General features: G+C 33.7%; 1 protein-coding gene across 1 annotated transcript; it reads right to left on the bottom strand.

The window, feature by feature from the left end:
* Positions 1–3804: 3804 nt before the first annotated feature.
* Positions 3805–4786, bottom strand: LOC117783825 (MICOS complex subunit Mic10). The gene has a single exon (XM_034621376.1). It carries the CDS (start codon positions 4593–4595, stop codon positions 4374–4376), a length of 222 nt encoding a protein of 73 aa, XP_034477267.1. The 5' UTR covers positions 4596–4786; the 3' UTR covers positions 3805–4373.
* Positions 4787–21226: the final 16440 nt, after the last annotated feature.

The raw sequence follows: 21226 nt of genomic DNA, 5'->3' as shown, positions 1-21226 counted from the left end.
CGTTGCCATCATCATCGTCATCATTTGGGGCTGAGCGTCGTGCCCAAAATTAACCTGACCAGGCCTGAAAGAAACGACAGCGACGAAGCACAATGGCTTCGATGGCTAAAATTAATGGCAAATATCTCAAACAATTGAACTACGTAAGTGAGATCTCAATCTTAAATTTAAAGTATATATTTGCAATACTTCAAAGAAATTTTAGACAAATAAACAGCTAATACTTTTGTCATTCTCACCAGTAAAAAAAGCCTAAACATATATAATAAAATTTGATTTTACTATCTTTTGTCTTAGTAGAAAGTTATAATATTTAAACATAAAATATTAGGCAAAAAGAAAATGTATTTTCTTTTCACTTACTAGGTTTATAAGCGTGTACCCAAAATAATAGATTCTTAGGATAGCAATTTTTTTTTTTTTAATTTAGTTTTAGTTGAATACCAAACGCTAAATCGGTTTCAAGATATGCAGATCTATACTTGAATTTATTATCTCTCTAAGGATTTTTTTAAACGTTTTTCCTAAATCTATAAAAAATATCCTTAAAATATTAAACCATATCCATAAACTACTTTATCCAATTCTAAATTAAAAAAAAAAATTTTGTTCAGCGGATCAACGCGAATTCGGATTTTTGCCACTTGTTTTCAAAACTCAAGCCATAGTGCGAAGGTGGTGCGGGTGCGGTTGAGGCGACTGCTGATGGTTATAGCGGTGGTGATGGTGGTGGTGGTGGTGGTGGTGCTTCTTCTTGCTGCATGATCATGACGACGCAGGCTACGCGCAGCCGCTATAAATTCTATTGCCGTATCTATCTACACTATTTCTAATTTAGCTTCTACTCAGTTCACTTCGTAGTCCCTGTTCTGGACTCTGTGGATCTCTGTTGTGGCTCAGTTTACTATGTTACCTTACCTAAGTCTTCGTCGTCTTCGTAGCTGGCCAATTTAAGTTTAAGTGCTTTGGTAACAGTTTCGCGCTTTCGAAACTTGAGTCGTGATTTATTTTTTTTCCACTTTTTTCTTCTTCTTCCTTCACTTCTCTAGATTTTTTTTTTTTTTTTTTTGCCAAAACTGAGTGTGATTCCTTCAGAGCGCTGTAGGAATTTTCAAGTGCCGTTTTTCACGCCACGACACGCAATCGCTGTACTCAAGTAAATTAGGAAAATTGATCTAAATTTTCTTGGGAACCTTTCCATTTTTTGTGGTTGTTGTTACTGTTGTTGCTGTGCCTCAACTTCTTCTTCTTCATCTTGTCGCTGCTTGCGCTTTTTTGTCAAGATCGTTTGCAGCTTGGACATGGGGCATGTGGCATGTGGCATGGGGCAACAACGAGCGCCCATCAAAATCAAACACATGTTGTTTAACTGCTAGTAAAAAAAAAAAATAAAGAATTAAAAACACACACATACACTAGTACATTGCAATTGAGTCCAATAAATAAATCTAATAAAAGTACAAAGCTCCAATCAGAATCGATACGTCGGTACGCGTACTTTCAGATTCAAATGCAATCGTTTGCGATATAAAATAAAATTATCCATCATATACTTTGAACTACTTTTCTGCTTTATCTTTAACATATATTTCAACCTTAAATAAATTTCTGACAAACTTTAGCTTATTTTCGTCCAATTAAACAAATTGTTATTCACATAAATGCCAACTTCTTTATTTTACAAACAACTAAAATTAAAATTAGTTCTAAATTATCTCCGCAATTATATAGCAATTATTTCTATAGTATATTATATATTTATATTAAAATTTTATTTAAAAAGAATAAGAGCAATAGTTATATTATTTAGTATTGTGAACAATGCTATATCACTTACTTAATTGAACATACAAAAATTCTAGTTTTATGGGGATTAAATTAATAACAATACTTATAACTGCAATTTTTTTGTTTTTGTATTTACAAAATGAATTTAGTCACAAAACTGTAGATAAACTACAGCAATAAATCAAGAAATATGTTTAAAAAAAATAGAAGAATTTTTTTCTTAATTGTCATAGAAATAACATTTAAATGTTAATCAAAGACTTTAATGATATGAAATAGATTTAAAAAATAAATGCATATTTGTGATAGTTGCAGCAATTAATGTAAGAAAGCATTAAGCACATTGTACTGTATTGTAATTAATGATTCATAAATCTGTAAAGTTGCCAATCCTTCACACATTCAGGTCCAAAAGGAAAAAGGGCAAACAAATTGGATTTTATTTTTGTTCGCTATTTAGAGCATAAATGCAATCGGTAATCGGCAATCGCATTAATTTAAGATACAGATACACAACGTGGTGCTAATGCGACAAGTTCAGCTTGCAGTTTTCAGGCCATGTCGGCTTCCCGGAAAGTGGAAAGGCATCATCATTATCATCATATCGTAACCAAGCCGAAATCCAAGTCAAGTCCAGCCAAATGTTGATGCACAGTTGGCGATAGAATTGGAAGGCAGCGCGTCGAATGGAAGCGCAGAGCAGAGCAAAGCAGAGCATGACAATCTAGAATTGGCCATCAACTAACTGACTAACTGACCGACCAGGCTCGAAACTGACACAGCCATGACCATGGCCAGCAATTATAATATATGTATACAAAACTGCAATCGGGTTCAGAGGGCAAACGTAGAAATTGCCAGTTAAAGATACAGATACAAAGAGAAGGAGAGGCGTAGAAAACAATCAGTGAGTGAGAGTAAGAGAGAGAGAGAGAGAGAGAGAGAGCTTATGTTAAAGATGTTGAGCTGTGAGCCAGAGGCTGGTATCGGTTCATTGGCAGCTTTGCACGTCGTCATCATCGTCGTCGTCATCGTCGATCGTCGTCGTCGATCGTCGATCAATGTGCAGCCTGTAGCGCCGCATCGCATATCAAGATGTTAGACTTATTGAGCCTCCCGAACGAGGCAATCGTGATCAACTCCGGCAACTGTGGCAACTGTGGCAACACTGGCAACACACAGCAACCAAGCAGAATTCGGCAGCAATTTTCCGATGCGGCGACAGATTCGTTTCGTTTCCTTTGGTTTTGGGATGCTACGCAGTCCAGGGCAACTCTCCAATGCTGGACACCAGCTGCGGGCGCCCACAACCAATACATGCAACACACACACACACAGAGAGAGAGAGAGAGAGAGAGGCACAACTCCTGCTACAACTCCAACTCCATCCACAGCTCGCAACTCCACGTTTAATAAGCAATTTTGATTTGGAGCAGATTATGTGACGGGCAAACGAGGCAGCGCACCAGGTTGCATGCAACATGAGTTTGGCTACTGCGGCCCAAAACAGAAACGTGAGCCAGGCACAGAAGAAGGAAGAAGAAGGCTTCACCTTGCCACAAACTCCTCGACTGCTGCTGCTGCTGCAGTGGTTGTTTTTATACCCTGGTGGAGAGAGTATTTTAGGTTTCTGCAAAGTATTTCAAGATTCAAGTAAACTGTCGATCGTATTAAGGAAACAAATGAATGTAAAGTGTTTGAACCAAAGGATCTCAGAGATGGTAAGAGCTAGAAGCATCAAATTTGGTATGCAGACTCCTTAGACAAGCAGACATGTTGAGTTTATTTGAAAGTTTGACTGCCACGCCCATTTCTTATACAAATCGAAAAAATGCTAATAACAAGAGTAATTTTAAATCCATCGAACTGAAATTTTTTACAAGCAACAAGTATCTTGGGTTCAATCTGATCAAAAAATTTCATTACTTTTAGATAAAAAATTTGAAAGTTATGCAAGAAACAATTTGAAGCAGTTTTAAGCCAAGGAAAGAAAAAGACAACACGGAGACAGGAACGTACGAAGCTTTCGACTTTTATAGGTATGTAAGTGAGTGCAAATACGTATTACTTAAGGTACTGGACCAGGGTATTTCGTAGTCGAGCACTCCCGTGTAAAGCTTTCTCGCTAGTTTGTTGTTGTTGTTGTTGCACTTGACTTTGTTGCTGACCCGGCAACAAAGATTTTAAACTTGCCTTCATTCTCTCTTCGTTTCTCTCTCTCTCTCTCCTTCTCTCTCTCTCTCTGTTGAGGATCTTGCTGAGATACTGTTTTACATGGAACTCGTACTGATTGCTTCTAGTCATGCCCCGATTTGAAGATTTTCCATTTTGTGATAAGCGCGTAGTGCATCATTTTCATTGGAATTGCATGTATTTTTTATTGAATTTTAATTGGCAGTCCAACAAGCAACAACTACAACATAAAACCTAGACGAATTGAGAGTTCTTCAGGCATTGCTTCATTTTTCAAATATCATTTTGTATCAGTTTAACCTGTATGTGCGTGTGTGTGTGTGTGTGTTTATCTGTGTTTGTGTCCATTCTAATTCTTTAACTTCATCTTCATCATCTTCATAATTTTTGCTTTATTTGAATGTCTCCAAGTCCTTCTCACATGTCTTATAGGCAACACCAATCCCAAATCCTGTTCCCAACAATATTGGCCACATGCGTCTGCGTAAAAATAATAATGATATCACAGCTCCAACGACGAAGCCCCCGCCCCCCTTAACAATGCCATTGGCCAAACAGCGATCGAATTTCCTTCCGGGTTGATCCTCAAAATATGCTTTCTCATCCACTGGCATTTTTATTGCTTTCGGGTTTTCTTCCACTTTTCGCAATTCTTTCACGTCCACACAAGCCGAAACAAAATACGTGTAATTCTGTTATAGTTGCACGGCAACTTTGACATAAAAACAAAAATTTTTATTCTACTTTGTATGAAAGTACAAATGTATGTGTGCACATACCGATTGTGATTTTAAAACTAGGGCTACGAAATTATTGAACTTGTTCAAATCCAACATTTTGACCCAATGCCAACTTTGATTCACCCAATTCATGTGCTTTCATTATCGACAAATATACTTTTGTTTAACACTTAGTAATACTTCCTTTAAAACAAAATTAGATAACAAATATATTTACTAGCTAAAGTTTCATTTAAAAGAAAAAATGACAAAGCAACTGAGCTAAACCATAAAAAATAGCCCAAATTATGCAAACCACATAATTTTTTAAGAGGCTCAGAAAAATATTTTTCACACTTTCTTTTGGTATTTTCAGTATTCATGTTTCATGATTTGATATTGATGAATTTTATGTGGAAAAAATTATATTTTGGGTTAGCATATGAACTATTTACCTATGTATCTTTGGTTTTCTTCGACTTTTGCCACTTGCCGCGCCCAAAAAAAAAAAATAGAAATAGAAAGACAAAAAATATTTGTGGAAAATTCGTGTAGAAGTTGTGGCATGCCCCCAAGCTGGAGTTGTTGTTGTTGCCACATTAACAACTTGGTGGATGTGAATGAATGTGGCATACAGTTCGGTGATGGGGGAGTGCGAGTGGGGAACACGCATGCTGCCGGCAATGTTGCAAGTTGCAAGTTGCAACACCAACTGGACAAGATTTTTGAGGCATTTTGCCACTTAACCTTTGTGGCAAGCAACAGTACAACAGCGTGTGCGTCGTCGTGGCTGTGTTGCAGCAACATCAGCAGCAGCAGCAGCCCTAAATCGATCACGATCGATTTCTGCCAAAATAGATAGATAATAATCGATAGACGTTGCACGCCGAGCAAGTGCCTCCTGCAACGGCCACAATCATGTGTAATCTTATATCTGGCCAATCGTATCTAACCATCTATGATATGGTCATAGACACACACACACACACACACACACACACACACACACACACACACACACACACACACACACACACACACACACACACACACACTCACACACAGAGGTAATCATGTCAGTAAAAGGAAAACACGGCAATATTTGTATACCCTTGCAGCGGGTATTTCTATTTTGACCACGCATTCGAAACGTATTAAAACAGCCTTTCGAAACTCCATAAAATATACATTTTCTTTATATTCTATATCACTAGTTTATCAGTATTCAATCTATCGCAATGATTTTTGCAAATATAACAAAATTCTATCATTTTTGTTAGTCTCTTAAGTAATAGTGGAAATGCAAAAAATAAATGTAATGCTTAAAGAAAAAGGTCTGTATTTTTCCTGCACGCAATATCGGATGGATCTGTTTATAAAATATAGCTGTCATAGGATTGATTGCTCGAAAATCAACCATTTCTACGAAAAAAAATTATTGTTTTTAGAAATATTGCAACTAATTCCATAATCTATGTATTTGGTATTGTTTTACACATCCTGTTTAGATTTGGTTAAGTTCGAACTACTATATTATATAGATGTCATAGGATTGATTGCTCGAAAATCAACCATTTCTATGAAAAAAAATTATTGTTTTTAGAAATATTGCAACTAATTCCATAATCTATGTATTTGGTATTGTTTTACACATCCTGATTAAATTTGGTTAAGCTCGAACTACTATATCATATAGATGTCATAGGATTGATTGCTCGAAAATCAACCATTTCTATGAAAAAAAATTATTGTTTTCGAAAGTATTGCAACTAATTCCATAATCTATGTATTTGGTATTGTTTAACATATCCTGATTAGATTTGGTTAAGTTCGACCTACTATATCGTATAGCTGTCATAACATGGATCGCTTGAAAATCAACCAAATCTATGAAAAACATGAAAAACATTATTGTTTTTAGAAATATTGCAACTAATTGCATAATCTATGTATTTGGTATTGTTTTACACATCCTGATTAGATTTGGTTAAGTTCGAGCCACTATATCATATAACTGTGATAAGATGGATCGCTCGAAAATCAACCATATCTTTAAGAAACATTTTTGTTAATCTCTTGTGCATCCCGATTTTATTTGGTCCCGAACAAACTGCTACATATTATAGCAGTCATAGAAGGTCACAGATACATTAAACAAAAGAGTATCAAATAATTGGAGTGCCAAAGATAAACTTTCTCACTTGTTATTCATTTCGATTTTCGCGATTCTCGTTTTCGCTCCATGGGAACTTAGCCAAAAGAGTTGACGAACCGTGTGTCGACGTGTTAAGCGTTAAAGAGATGCCGTTGTCCCAAAAACACAAAAAAGAAAACACTTTGGCCTTAAACAGTCGAAGTTCGTACACTCGCAAAAATAATCTATACTTCATATAACCAATTTTTTGTTATCAAACTAAAGTAAACTTATCATCTGCATACATCATCGTATCTTTCATTTATTAAAACTTAATTCACGACTTTTCCGTTGCCTCACTTTTTTTCTTTCAGTGTAAGTTGTGAAGTCAATGCTATAATTTACTCGCCTACCATTTCTGGGCCTGGCCAAAACGAAGCCTAACTCGAAAATTGCAAATTCGGGTGTTCAATGGAGTCTCAGATCCTTTTCTATTTTTCTATTACTTCTGCCAGTTGCAATGGAAGTTGGATAACCGAGCTCTGTGTTTAAAGAAATTGTTGCCTGCATTTGCTGCATCAGCAATTTAATGGCCAACATTGTGTAGTCTTGTTATTGTTGTTGCTGTTGTTGTTGAAGGTGCCTAAAATTGGGTGTTTCTTGTGGGTGTTGCGCATTTTGCACTTTGGCACAGTTATTGAATGCAACACGGCAATGATCACAGCTTGCGGTAAACTTGTAAATTAAATGTATTCCCCGTTCCAAAATTGAATTAAGGTCAACTTGAGACTACCACGGTGTTGTATATAGTCAAGTTTCTCTCTGTCTCTCTCTGTCTGTCTTATATTGATTTATCTTCTATACATCTATTTCAGCATATATATTCTTAACGGAAAAGCAGCAATCGCGTGAAATATCTTACAAAAATAGCCAAAAAAAAAAAATTTGAAACAACAAGATATTTCCAGATATATAATTTTGTAATAATGTATTCTAGAAAATAAAAAAATTAAAAGTAAACATTATGATTTGAATTCTAAATAGAAATTGAACAATAGTTATATATATTTTTTTTTTATTAAAATCAAATATTAGAAATTTTTATTATTTTGTTCAACAAATATTTTTTTAGTTACTAAACTATCTTGTAATTTTACATTATTATCATAAAAGTCCCGTGATTTTACAAAATTTGTAATATCGCAATTTCTCTTCTATCTGTCCAATAAATGAACTGAATTTATATTCTGGTGAGATTTCTTAGATATAGTTCAAATAAATATCTAATACAACTTATATTTGTTTTCATATACATATTTAAAAATAAATAAATAGAAATATAGACCAACTTATGCTTAAGATATACTAACCCAAATTTTTCTAACTCAAACCCTCTAACTTAAATATTTTTTTGCGAATTCATTGAAATATTCACATCACAATCTTTCTATTTGTCCCCAGAAATTGTGCATTGCCTAAAAACGTAAGATCTTCAACTTAGAGTTAAGATTGCAAATGTAGAAGAGGAAGAAAATTGAGATCAATTCGGACAGTTTCAATCAACAGTTCTCGGCAGTAACTTGAGCAAATTGGCCAAAGCACTTGGCTCATAATAAAGACATTTATGGGCCTGGCCGATTCAATTGTGCGGCATTCAACAATTTTCCAATCAGAGAAGGAGTGATCACTGGTTGGGGAGAGGGGTTAACGGGGTAGGAGGAGGAGGAGGAGGAGGAGAAGGTGTAGAGAGTCACTTGATCAGTTGTTGAAAATAATGCGACTTGGACTTGGACATGGACACAGAATTTTCCTTAAGGCAACGCACAACGTTGCGTGTGTCCGTGTGTGTGTGTGTGTGTGTATGTGTGTGTGTGGGTGTCCCTAGTCAGACATCGTGCAACAACAGCAACAACTCAATGAGCGGGCATGCAAGTCAAAATAGAAAAAAAAAGAGAGAGAGAGAGAAAAGAATAAAGAAACATGGCCCGGAACCCAAAAGCCATATGGCAAACGTTTTAGATACCGAGAGTTGAGGACTGAAGATTGGGGACTGATGCCTGATGCCTGAGTTTTGGGTTCTGGGGCCAGGCCTTGGCTCATTATAGATGCAGCGCCGATTTGTTTTGTTGTCCCCCCATTTGACTTTGAATTGATAGCATCAGGCAGAGCAGCCGGCAAACGGTTTAGGCCAGCTTCGACTTTCGACTCTCGATTCTGACTCTCGACTCGCTAACTGCAACTTCAACTTCAGCATCAGCATAAGCTTCAGCTTCAGCTGCAACAACTACTACAAATGCGACTGTATCAGCCAGCGGGTGCAGCATGCCACATGCCACAAGCCGCCGCATGCAGCAACAGCGGCAGCAGCGCCCAGTTTTGCCTGTATTTAAGATATAAATGTATCTGAACAATTGAGCCTTGAGTTCATGCGCATGTGCAGCGCAGATATTTTAGATTCGCATAAATTTTGCATAGTTTTTAGATGTGCCGCACACTGGTTGCAACCCATGCAAACATCAAGTCAAATATTAAATATTAATCAATAAAATTTAATATATTATTTAATTCATTTAAATATTGATTTATTTCTAAGCAGTGTAATCTGCATTACACTCAAACACATTGGGATATTATTTGAATCACTTGTTAAAAGATTTTCAAAGTTTTGCAAGTATTTTACATTTAACTAAGAATATTAGAAATACATTTAAAATCAGTTTTAAGCTACAATAATATAAATTGACAAATGAATGTAATTAATTCCTTAACTGACTTAAAGAGTTTTGAAGTGCTTTTCCCGTGGCTCAGCTGTTAGAGTCGCCGACCTGTCACATAACTAGAACTACAGTTTTGAAAAATAGCTGGGTTCGAACCCTGCCATTTTTAAAAATCTGTTACTTACCTGTTCTCTTAATTCTTAAAATTTCACTGAAAATGCTTTAAGCTTTTAGCATTAAGCGTGCTTATAATATTAATAAAACGTATCAAAAAAAAAAAAAAAATAAAGGAAAAAGAGAAGATTCGCAGAAAAGTAAGCCAATATCTATAAGAATTGATTTTAATCACACAAAAACATTTTTAATACAATTGACATGGAATTTAAATGGAACTCTTAGCCCATATATTACAAACTGCTTAAAATTGAGTTAAAGGATCAACATATTTAAGAGAGTAAAAAATAACAATAAATTGTTTAACTTTATTTATTATATTTTTTTCTTTTTGATAGAAAAAGATTATTGTAAACTAATTTAAGCTGTTTTTGACACACTGTAGGCTGTTGCTCTCTCGCTTGCTCTGGCGCTTCCTCAGCTCAGCTTTGGCCGTTTGCTGCGTGTTGTCCACGCATTCGTCGTCGTCCTCGTCCTCGTCGTCGTCTTCGTCGTTGGGCCCGTCGGCTGTTTAGCTGCGCATTTTATTTAACATATCATTTAAAATTCATGTAAAACACATGTAGCTGTAGAGCGGCCGCCCTGCTTTGCATACCGTGGGCATAAAGTACATTGGGGCATGAGCCACAGTCAGACTCAGACTTGGACTAAGGTTCAGGCTCAGACTCAGACTCAAACTCAGACACAGGTTCAGGCTCAGGCTCAGAGTCGAAGCAAGAACAACAGTATTCACATAGACATCACACCCAAGCGCCAGGAGCGAGCCTAACCTTGGTCCGGATGCATATCCAAGCTTCGACTGTCCATCTGGTCAGCTCGCATTCATAAGTATGTAGGATCTGTTAGTCTCTAGTTTATCTACACTCAGCACAACATTTATTCGTACACCCGAATTGCGGACTTGAGTTCAACATGATTCTGGAATGTTTTTACTACATTTTTTTAAAAATAAAACAAATTTTAATACGTCAACTTAGTGTTTAAAATGTTTGAAGTTGGTGGTCAAAAAATTTGGTGTGATTTTCACATTAATTTTTTACGGTTTTCATGTAATTAAAATAATGTTTATAATTATGGGAGGATTTTATTTAATTAAAAAAAAATTTACTCTACTATCACTTACAATATCCATTGAATTTTTGAAAAATGAGTGTGCGAATACATGTTGTGCTGAGTGTATGTGTATCTGTGTGCATATCTTTGGAGCTTGGAGCTTTCTGTTTACGGGGACTTTAGTCTCCAATGGATGAAGATGTCGACGTCGACGTCGATGTCGTTCTTTTGTTGTTGTTGTGTTGCTGTTTTGCTGTGTTGCTGTCGCTTGTTGCTTGTGGCATGCTGCATTTAATTTGTAAACAAAGTCTTTAGTTTATGACTGGCGCGTTATTTTAGCATATGTATATGCACATCTAGGCCTCCTTCTCTGTGTGCATTTTGTATTAAATTTGTAAACAATTCTACAGTTGACCAGGCCAGTTGGCACTTGAAACGCATTCACCCCCAATTTACATATGTGGCACTAAAGCCCAATGGAATATTTGTATTGTTGCCACTGGCATTTCATCAATGTGTGTTGTCTCTCTCTCTCTCTGTCTTTGGAATGACCTTTGCCTCTTCACTCTTTTATGGCCTGGCAGCTATAACAAATCACCAATGACTTGGCTCGACACTAAATGCAATTTATAACACTTTTTTGTTGTTGTTGTTGTTGTTGTTGTTGTTGTTACTGTTGTTGTCTTTCGTTTTGCAGTTGGTCTTGTTCATTTTGTTGGCCAGATTGTCAAACTACTTGACTTAAAGGCAAGTTAACGAGCGTTGGCTGCCCGCCTCATCATCATCCTCATCATCCCCATCATCATCATCATGATCATTGGTTGCCACCGTCATTATCATCAACGACAACTTCATCATGGCAGCCGCGCTGTCATCAACATCAACATCAACACACGACGCCCCAAAAAAGCCATCAAAAGCGTTGGTGGAACGTAAAATGCAACAAGAAGTGGAGTAACTACTTGACATACGCACAACGAACTTGAAATACTCTGCACATGACAATTAACAGCACTTGGTTAATGCAAAAACATTTAATTTAATTTTTACTTTTTGTTTAAATAAACAATTTTGTAGATTGTCTTTAAAATACATTTATTTATTTTTTAGAGTCAATTAAAAAAAATGTCAACAATTAATTTAGTTTAATTTTATTGTATAACTTTTACCTTATTTGCTTTATCATAAGATTACAAATTTGAGTTTTCCTTCTAAATTAGTATTGACAGTACTAATGCTAGTTCTCCCATAAGTTGTATTACCAAATGGTTAAATTATCTATAATCTGTTTAAAAACAAAGCCAATTACACTAGGCAACAGCCAAAAATTTAATAATTATCAATATCATTTTCAAGCTAGTTTTGTTCTTGCTATAAATAAAATTTATTCATTAATTTCAACAATTTAATTCATATAATTCCAATTACTTGTTTAATGTAATTGGATTTGGACTTTAGCATAGGGTATCTGTAAGCTGCCCACACCCATCGCCCATGCAATGCACTTGTCAGTTGAGTTTTTATGAACGCTTGGGCTTTAAAATAAAACTACAGCGTCAGAGGCAGCACATGAATAATGCAAATGGCAAGTAGAAGACGGAACCAAACCCCAACCAAGCATCCCCCCAAAATACTCAAACCCAAAAAAAAAATATATAATAATAAACAAAAACAACAAAAATGCTCACCCTTTTGCTGCAGCTAAGCTTAATGCGCCATAACTCACACACACACACACACACACACACACACACACACATACACACAGGGGGACATACCAAGAAGAAGAAGAAGCTAGAGAATGTCATGCATCGGATCTAATATGACCAGACGTCACTCATTAAGCCGCCTCAGCTTGTCGTCCGTTCTCATTGTTATAAGTATAGAAATATACACAATATATACATGTTTATGCATTTACATATATAGATAAATATATATTTATATATATCTATATATATATAAGTGTAGCCGCCGGTTATCGGAGCGCCGGAAATTGCGATTTTTCATTTCAGTTTTCGGGCCGCACATCAAATTTTGTCAAATTTGGCTTTTGTCGCTGACGCTGTTGATATTTTAGCAAAATAATTAACACGAGACCGACAAGGCACAGACCTATCCATCCTATCCAGTCTCGGTCTTGGTCTCGGTTTGGGTCTGTTGCCTTGAGCTGTCGGGTTGAAGTACAGTTGGAAAAAATGCTAGATTAGATTATATAAATTATCATTTTCGAATCTCGAATATGGTATAGTTTTCCTAATCCATTAATTGTTATTTTTTATTGTAGTATTAAAATTTAAAAATCTGTGTGCTATCCAGAGCAATAAATGTTTCAGCTTCTATGACGACAAAAGTCATATGCAACTTATTTTTGAATATTATTTCTTTAATTAAATTTTTTATATTTTACATAAACTAAATAAACTTAAAAAAAAAAAACAAATTTTATAATATATTAAAAAAAAATATATGATTTACATAAAACACATAGAAATAACAGACAGAGATTTTTCTACTTTCAATGATACACGCTCTTCTAGCGGTTTGTCCCACTGTGCGACGCCACATTGTATGCAACATTCTGTCGCCTTCTGATTATTTTTGGGCATTATTTTATCCTGCCTCGAAAAATGCACCTCATTTTGCTTGATTGCTCTCACTTGGGATTGGGACTTGGTTTGGGCTTGTGGCTTCGGGCTATACAACTGCTCATCATCGTCTTTAGATTCATCGAGGTCTCTGCATATGTGCACGTAATATTTTAGTGCCTTTTACTTAGACAATTTCTTGTTGTTGGCTTCGCCTTTGCTTTTGCTTTTGCCTGCCCGCCAGTTATTTCTTTGATATGCATTTAATTTTTAATGGTCGCCTAAAAGTAGGCAACGTTTTTTCTTTTACGACTACCAGCCACTTGTGCTAATTAAAGTGGGCAAAAGACGAACAAACTAAAAGACACAGAGATACAACAGCAGTAGCAACAACAACAATCTGAGCAGACCATGCCTATTAGACTTATTAGCCTAATTATTTTGGCAGTCCAAACAGCAAATTCATTACTTCTTCGTAACTTAGAACTCTGTCATTTGCAGACTTAAAAAGGCATTGCATACTTACGTGCGTGTGATAAATACAAGTCAAAGCTTACAGAATGCTAAATAGTAGTTCAACGCATACATATAAACGATATTATCGATAGTTTTTCCTCATTTGGTATGTTTGTTTCAAAATAATAGTCTGACCAACTTCAAACTTTCAGAGCTTTGTGAAAACTGAAAAGATTTTTAAGCAGAATGTAATTTTGATCACGGTTTTGCTTCTAAATTCATTCTGCATTATTATTATTTTTTTCGTTCAAGTAATTTGGTTTCACCGGAATAATTATTGTGTAAAACAACACATTGACATTTTTAAATTTTTTCGAAATTGTTTTTTTCTACCGAAATTTTTTTAGTTTGATTTTAATTATATTTATACAGCATATGTATTTTTGCTGCGCAGCAACAAACGTAGACACTTACTTAAAATTGTGCATCTTATTATTGTTATTTTGTTCTTACTAAAAACAAAACAGAAAAAACATGTCTTAGCACAAGCTTTAATTAACAGTTACCGCACAATTCGTTCATAATTCGTTGATTTTAGTATTAAAAAGAAAAACGGCAAAACCCATATTGATTACCTAATAAAGGTTCTCAAATATTGTACTAATGAGCTTAAAATATTTAATAAATAAATAAAAAAAAGTATGTTCTAAAAATATTCGATGTATTCAAGAATCAAATGCAAATGAGCAGAAGATTTGAATTGCTTATTCATAGGAATCCCCCGAAGAAGAATAATAGTTAAAAAATGAATATACTTATAATACATGTGACTATTATGGGATATTTGATATGTATGAACATGCACCTACAGGAACATAGGCCTACGATTAAAGTGTGAAGATTGCCGTAAATCGAATATATCAATTTGTTTTAAGTATTTGGGGAAGTTGTTTATTTTGTATGGAACATGAGTATTTTTTGAGACACCTCCAAATATATTTAGAAATTCGTAATTTAAAATATTCGAAGTTTTCACTAACCGGAATATGATTGTATATGATTACATTTAAATAAATGATAGACATAAAAACTAAATTGACAATTTAAGACTGCAATTGATTAAAGTATTCGATAATGTTGTTGACAATTAAATGCAGTTCTCCTGATGATGATCATAAAATTATTTGACAAATTGATGGCATGCCGTTGGCAGATCTCAAAATGCTGCTAATTATGCCAATCACAGTTTGTCAATTAATTTATCTGAATGCCACTGCGGGAAACAAGTGTTATTTACACGCAGACAGACAGACAGACGGACGGACAGACACAGCACCTGAGTAATCGAAACTATCTGAAACCTGAACTGGAACTTGATTCTGTAATTGCTAGCAAATTACGCGGGCAAAAAGTTGCTAGGTTGGGCAGAAGTCGAGTCCATTCATTGGCATCGAAACTGGTTTGCCGACCGACCGACCGACGAACCATCCGAGGGGAGCTGCTACCGAGTCTTAATTTATCGAAGATGTCAGCGAAATTAAACAATTGTATATTCTATGACAATACTATGCAAATTCCCATCACATTATATTCGAGTGTTCGGAACTAAATCTTCAAAATGCGGGATTAAGGCTTAAGAAGAACTCCCATGTGAATTCATTGATCTAAAAATAATTTAGAAGTTATATAATTGATATTTGTGGGAAATGTTAAAAGCTAAATAATATCTATATCTGTATTAATTAGCCGAAAAAAATATATCTATTTCCATTTCTTATAAAAAAAACTTTTCAAATTTCTCAGTTACCTAACTATTATTATAGCTTGTAAAGTAATTTTTCAATTAATTAACTCTGCAAAACTCTTTACCGATCTTAAGATCTGTGCGTTTTAGTTTATCGTGACCTAAAAATAATTTTATTTTTAATCTATTAATTTTTCCCAAGCTGTGTTGCCCTTCATCATTATGAAGCTGCAACAATTACAAAAATTGAAATTTAACCTTTTCAATTGAATTCCTTTTTATTTGATTATTTTTATGTTATCTACATCAGCACGTTTATTAGATCTATCCTTTGACTAATATCGGCCGTGACCCAACAAAAAAAAAGTTAGATTTAGCCAAGGTCGTCAATTCCATTATCAGAAACAAACTGCAAAACTCTTTTGCATTGACGTCTTTAATTCGCAACTAAAAAACCTATTTCAGACTAAATTGTATTTCAATTGTTATTAAACAAAAAAAATGCAGCGTAATTTAAGAGGCTAAAAAAAGATATTTTAAAATCTCCTCAAAGTTGTTTCTCTGAACTCAGACCTTAATTAAATATGATCATGTTAATTTAATAGCTTTATTGTTTCACAAGGTGGTAATATAATTAACTTTGCCAAAGAGTTTTTAATTATATCACATAAATTATGAAGGCATATTCATATATATATATATATATATTTTAATGTATATTTAGATCAAAATGTGTTAAGCCTTGGAACCAACTTTGGACAGGCGTCAATTGGTGTAAATATTTAGCGTCTTTAACAAAGAGATACATAAAGAAATGAAGATAGATTGACGATTCTATAGCTGCTTTCGGCGTTCATTAGGTAAATCAAATTACGTATCATCGACCAACTTTCGGTTTAAATGTTTGCCCATTGAATTAAGCGATGAATACCAGAAACTAACTGGCTTTAATTTGTTTAGCTGTATCTGTAGCCTCGCCACTTTTCAGTTAAGCATTTGCATTCCATTCGCTAAAAGGCTTGGCACGGGGAGGGGCAAAGGGAGAGGCACTCTTTGGTTAACTGCAGGCCTGAATATGCAATATTTGACTCTATAGTTTTGTCTCTCAATAACGCACTAGCTGTAAAACATGAATTGTAGAACAAGAAGAAGACCAAATTGGTTTCAATGACACTCAGATATAAATTCTATTTTTAGAAATATCAGGAAATTCAAGAAATTACAGCTAAAACGCATAAGTCATAGCTTTGATATTCATGATATTCAAATTAAATTTAAAAAATGCAAAATTTACATGGGCTTTTAATGTTTACTTTTTAGTCAGTAAAGAGTTGAAAAATATCAAAAAATTAGAGAAATATTCGGCTTACACAAATGCTCCTTAATTAAGGTCAATTTATTAGATGATTGCCGATATCCCAAGCAATAGTCTGTTGTGTGGGACAACAAGAGAGTAGGAGAAAAAGGGCGTGGGACTGGAGTAAGCTTTTTTTGAGAAATAAATAGATGCACGTTAAATGCACATACTGACATTTGGTAATAAGTACACACTTAGAGCTGTACACACAAATGTTTGCAATTCAGCGCAAGTTATTTAAATGGTTGTCGATGCTTTGTCTGTTGTGTTGTGTCTTCTCTGTTGTTGGTTGCTGCTGTTGCAGTTGCAATGTTGCAAAGCAACAAGAGACATCAACAAACGGTAAAAAACAATAAGACACGCATTGGCCTAACAACATTTATGTGTTCCCGGTTCGAGATAGTGCAACAAATCGCAGCAAAAATACGAATGACACTTCGTCTTCGATCGTCTCTCTTTATATACGTTTCTCACATATTAAAGGTATATCTACATAAGCTCATATGTAATATGTTAACAGTCTCCAAAAACACTTGCACATGCTACAGTATGCGTAGTAATTGATTTGACAAAATAAAAAGATTAACATATTTGGTTTTATTCTGAAAAAAAATTCTTTCATATTTATTTTTTTTTTAATGTATTTATTATCAAATAAAGAAATTTGGCTTATTAATTTGTTTATAAATTTAAAATTGAATACATAAATGAGACATTTTTTGTTTTGTCAAATCAATTACTTGATGTACTGTACATAAATATGTACTTACTCGAGGCATACTTAAATAATGTGAGGTTGTTCCGCAATTGTTTTAGCGTTTAGCGTCGCTTTGCTTTGACCTCAGCGTGTTTTGGCAGCGTTTGCCAAACACAAACAATACAGGCCAATGGGCAAATTTGGCCAACAGACACACAAACCGCATTCAAAAGCCGGCTACCAGTTGTCAGTTGACTCTTGTCTGATTTCTTCGCCTCGCCCTCAAACAGACAATAATCAATGCAATCTCTTTGACGACTCTTTTAAAATAAAATATATCGATCAATTGATACCCTTTGATGGGAAAAAATTGAATTAAAAAAAAATATATAAAAAAAATTACAAGGATGGAAAGAAATTGAATTTTGAAAATAGTGTCACGAAAAATAAAAATATGAAAAAAAAAAATGGACAGTGATGGAAAAAAATTGATAGGCCGCAATATGACAAAGTTACGTAACACAGGGTAAAAAAAATTGCTTTACTGGATCACAACTTTAGTTGAAAACTTTTCCTTAAATGTGAGACCTCGTATCTTTATATATTTTTTGAAAAGGGTATCATCATCTATTCGCTATCATCATTCCTAACCACTTTGTTTCTACTACCCGATATATTATGAGTGTATAATAAGAGTTGAAAAAACAACTTAGGGAACACTTGTTTTTAGCTGTTGAAATTGTTTTGATGTTTGATATATGACTGCGGTTTTAATCTATTGGTCATATTTTACACCTATCGTGTCTTCTGAAAGACTTTGCAACGGGTTTGTCATCATTTTATTAAAAACAAATAAAAATTTTTTTGTTTTAATTCAATTGGTTGGTTATTATGTACACTAAAAGACAACAATATTAAAAGCAATGCTACTTGATTTTTGTTAGGTGTGTAAATATTAGTCTGGCAAATCAGTACTTTTAATACTAATAATCAATATTGCTAGAGCTTGCCTTAAATTATATAACGACTAGCTGATTGATCGACTGACTGATCGATTGGCAATCAACACACAATGATTAAAATAAAATAGTAAGTCGAAGTTTTGGTAAACAGAGTTAAATGCATATCTTACTATTAGTTACATCTGCTTGAAATACATTTTTTAAGATCTAAAAAATTCAACTCTATTAATTGAGGTAATTTTAGATTATGTTCATAAAACCACGAGCAACATCGTGTTAACTAAACAAGTATTTTATTTTATATTGTGCTAGCATAAGTTTAAGCTTTATTACGGAACTTAATTGAGAGTATATGTCAATAAATCTTTCAAATAACTTGAATCACGCCTCGTCTTTTTTATCAGCTTGATTTAAATAGTAGATTTATTAGAACCAGCCGATTAGTTTGTGGCTGAAACTAAGAAAATCGATTGATCTGCTTAAAACTGGTCTTCCCTTTCTTGTTCACACAATCCTAAAAGCGTTTGTCGAAAACAATGAAGCAAATCTAGAAATTTATAGAATTGCATAATTTATGCAAATAAGAGCAAAAACATGACAGAAAAACAAGAACTAGTTGGGGTTCCTTACACATGTAAATTTACGAAAACCGAAAAAACCGAAAACAGTGAAATTAATATGCATAATAGATGCAAAAAAAAAAATAAATAAAAATATATACTTATAATAAACCCGTTTATGTTCCTGGATGCTACATTAAAATCGAGTTTCATAAGAAGCTTCAAACAATTTAAAAAATATAAATAAAATTATAATCTGATAGAGGAGCCATTGGTACAATACCCTTGCCAAGAGTAGTCTTATACTTAAATAAAAATTAACTGTGTTAGAGATTTTCAAAAACAATAATGAACTTTTATGCTTAAGAAAATTGAGTCGTAGGTAACAAGAAAATAATGAATATAAGTATTTTCCGACTGATAAGATGCGCTTTTTGAAATTCTTTAGAGGCTAGTTGATAATTTTACTTGGCCGTGATAAGTAAAATATGTATGTTTGCAAAAAAGGAAAAGACTTTTTTAATTTTATGCTGTGACAATTTTTTTCGGATAAAGATTAAATAATTAATTTTTTTGAATCGATAAAATCCTCCTGCCTTACATATTTTCAAAATCACAGGCATTCTATGAGTCCGTCAACGTTCTTTTTTACCCAAAAGGTTCTTCACTTTGAACAAATTGAATAAAACTCTTTGTTAAGCCATCTATAAATATAAAAAGCGCATATATTAACATATTTATGTAACGCGGCTTTTAAATCATTGGGCCAAAACCAGTCGAATGAAAAAAAATAAAAATTTTTAAAAAAATGTATGGATAAAAAAAGCTAACGTCTAATTTAAGCAAAATATTATATGTTTCCCATAAGAAAGAAACTAATGACAGCCATATAATCATTTGATAATCAACATTATCGATTGACTCTTTGCAAAATTAAGTCTTTGGCCACAGATTAAAATATATGAAAGCAAAAAACATGATATTATTAACATTCATATAACTTTTTAACTGGTTTTTTTACAATCAGAAAATTAAGTGAATTTCACAACGGAAAGGACTCGCAATCTTGGGACGAAAGCTTAAGAAATTTGTTGAAAATTATATTAGTTATATTTCATTAAAATATGTAGAGGAACTTTCAAGATTTATTTCTGGAAAATGACAAAATTTATTTAAATTTAAGTTCCCACTTTCAAAATACAGTTTTTGAAGTCTATCAGAAAAAGATAAAAAAAAATACGAATAAAAAGAAATAACAAAGCTATAATGCTAATTTGATCAAAACAAATATCAGAAACTAGTTTATATGCTCTAGACGCGTCTGCTTGAATTTAATATTCCCTGTAAATTTACACAAAAGCGACTTCATTTTATTTCATAAATAATATAAACGAGATCTGAATAAAAATTCAAAGTCAAGTAAACGATTTAAATAAAATTTTTATAACAGATAGAAAATACTTAAATTTACTATAATGATTAACAATTTATATTGAAAAGAACGATCTGTCATGCGCATCTTTATACCTTCATTGTCCGATTATTTGGCTTGCAGGGTACAAAAAGTAAACAAGTTGGCTCAAAGCATTGATTTGTGCAAAATTATTGATTGAATATGAGTTGATAAGCTATAATAATGTGTTTTTAAACAGGGTTATTGCTTTTTGAGATGACAGATTCAGGCTTTGCAATGACTTCCAACTACTTTAAACTGGTTTCATTCAAGCCGATTATGACATTACAAAAACTATGCTAAAAAATAATAAAAAATTATAAAAAAAATATTAAAAAATAAAAATAAAATGCGCTAATTTTTGTTGTTTAGCTACTTATTAAATTAATGAATGCGCAGACACAGAGAGAGAAATAGAAAAAGAGAGATCATAATTAATGAAGGCCGTTCAGTCCAGAGAAGTTCTAATCAAAGATTTTTTTTTTTGATACTCGTAGATGTCGATTTATATATATATATATATATATGTTTGTGTTTGACGATGAGACAATCTATATGGGATTTTGTTATTGCTTTTAGGCATTTCGTTGATGTTCATTAAAACAATAGATTTCAAAATCAAAATAAACTC

The sequence above is a fragment of the Drosophila innubila genome, chromosome X (genome assembly GCF_004354385.1).
Source record: "Drosophila innubila isolate TH190305 chromosome X, UK_Dinn_1.0, whole genome shotgun sequence".
NCBI lineage: Eukaryota > Metazoa > Arthropoda > Insecta > Diptera > Drosophilidae > Drosophila > Drosophila innubila.
This window is presented reverse-complemented; position numbering and strand designations above follow the sequence as displayed.

Excerpts from the sequence above, each read along its gene's own strand:
- LOC117783825 (XM_034621376.1), bottom strand. The coding sequence starts at position 4,595 with ATGCCAGTGGATGAGAAAGCATATTTTGAGGATCAACCCGGAAGGAAA.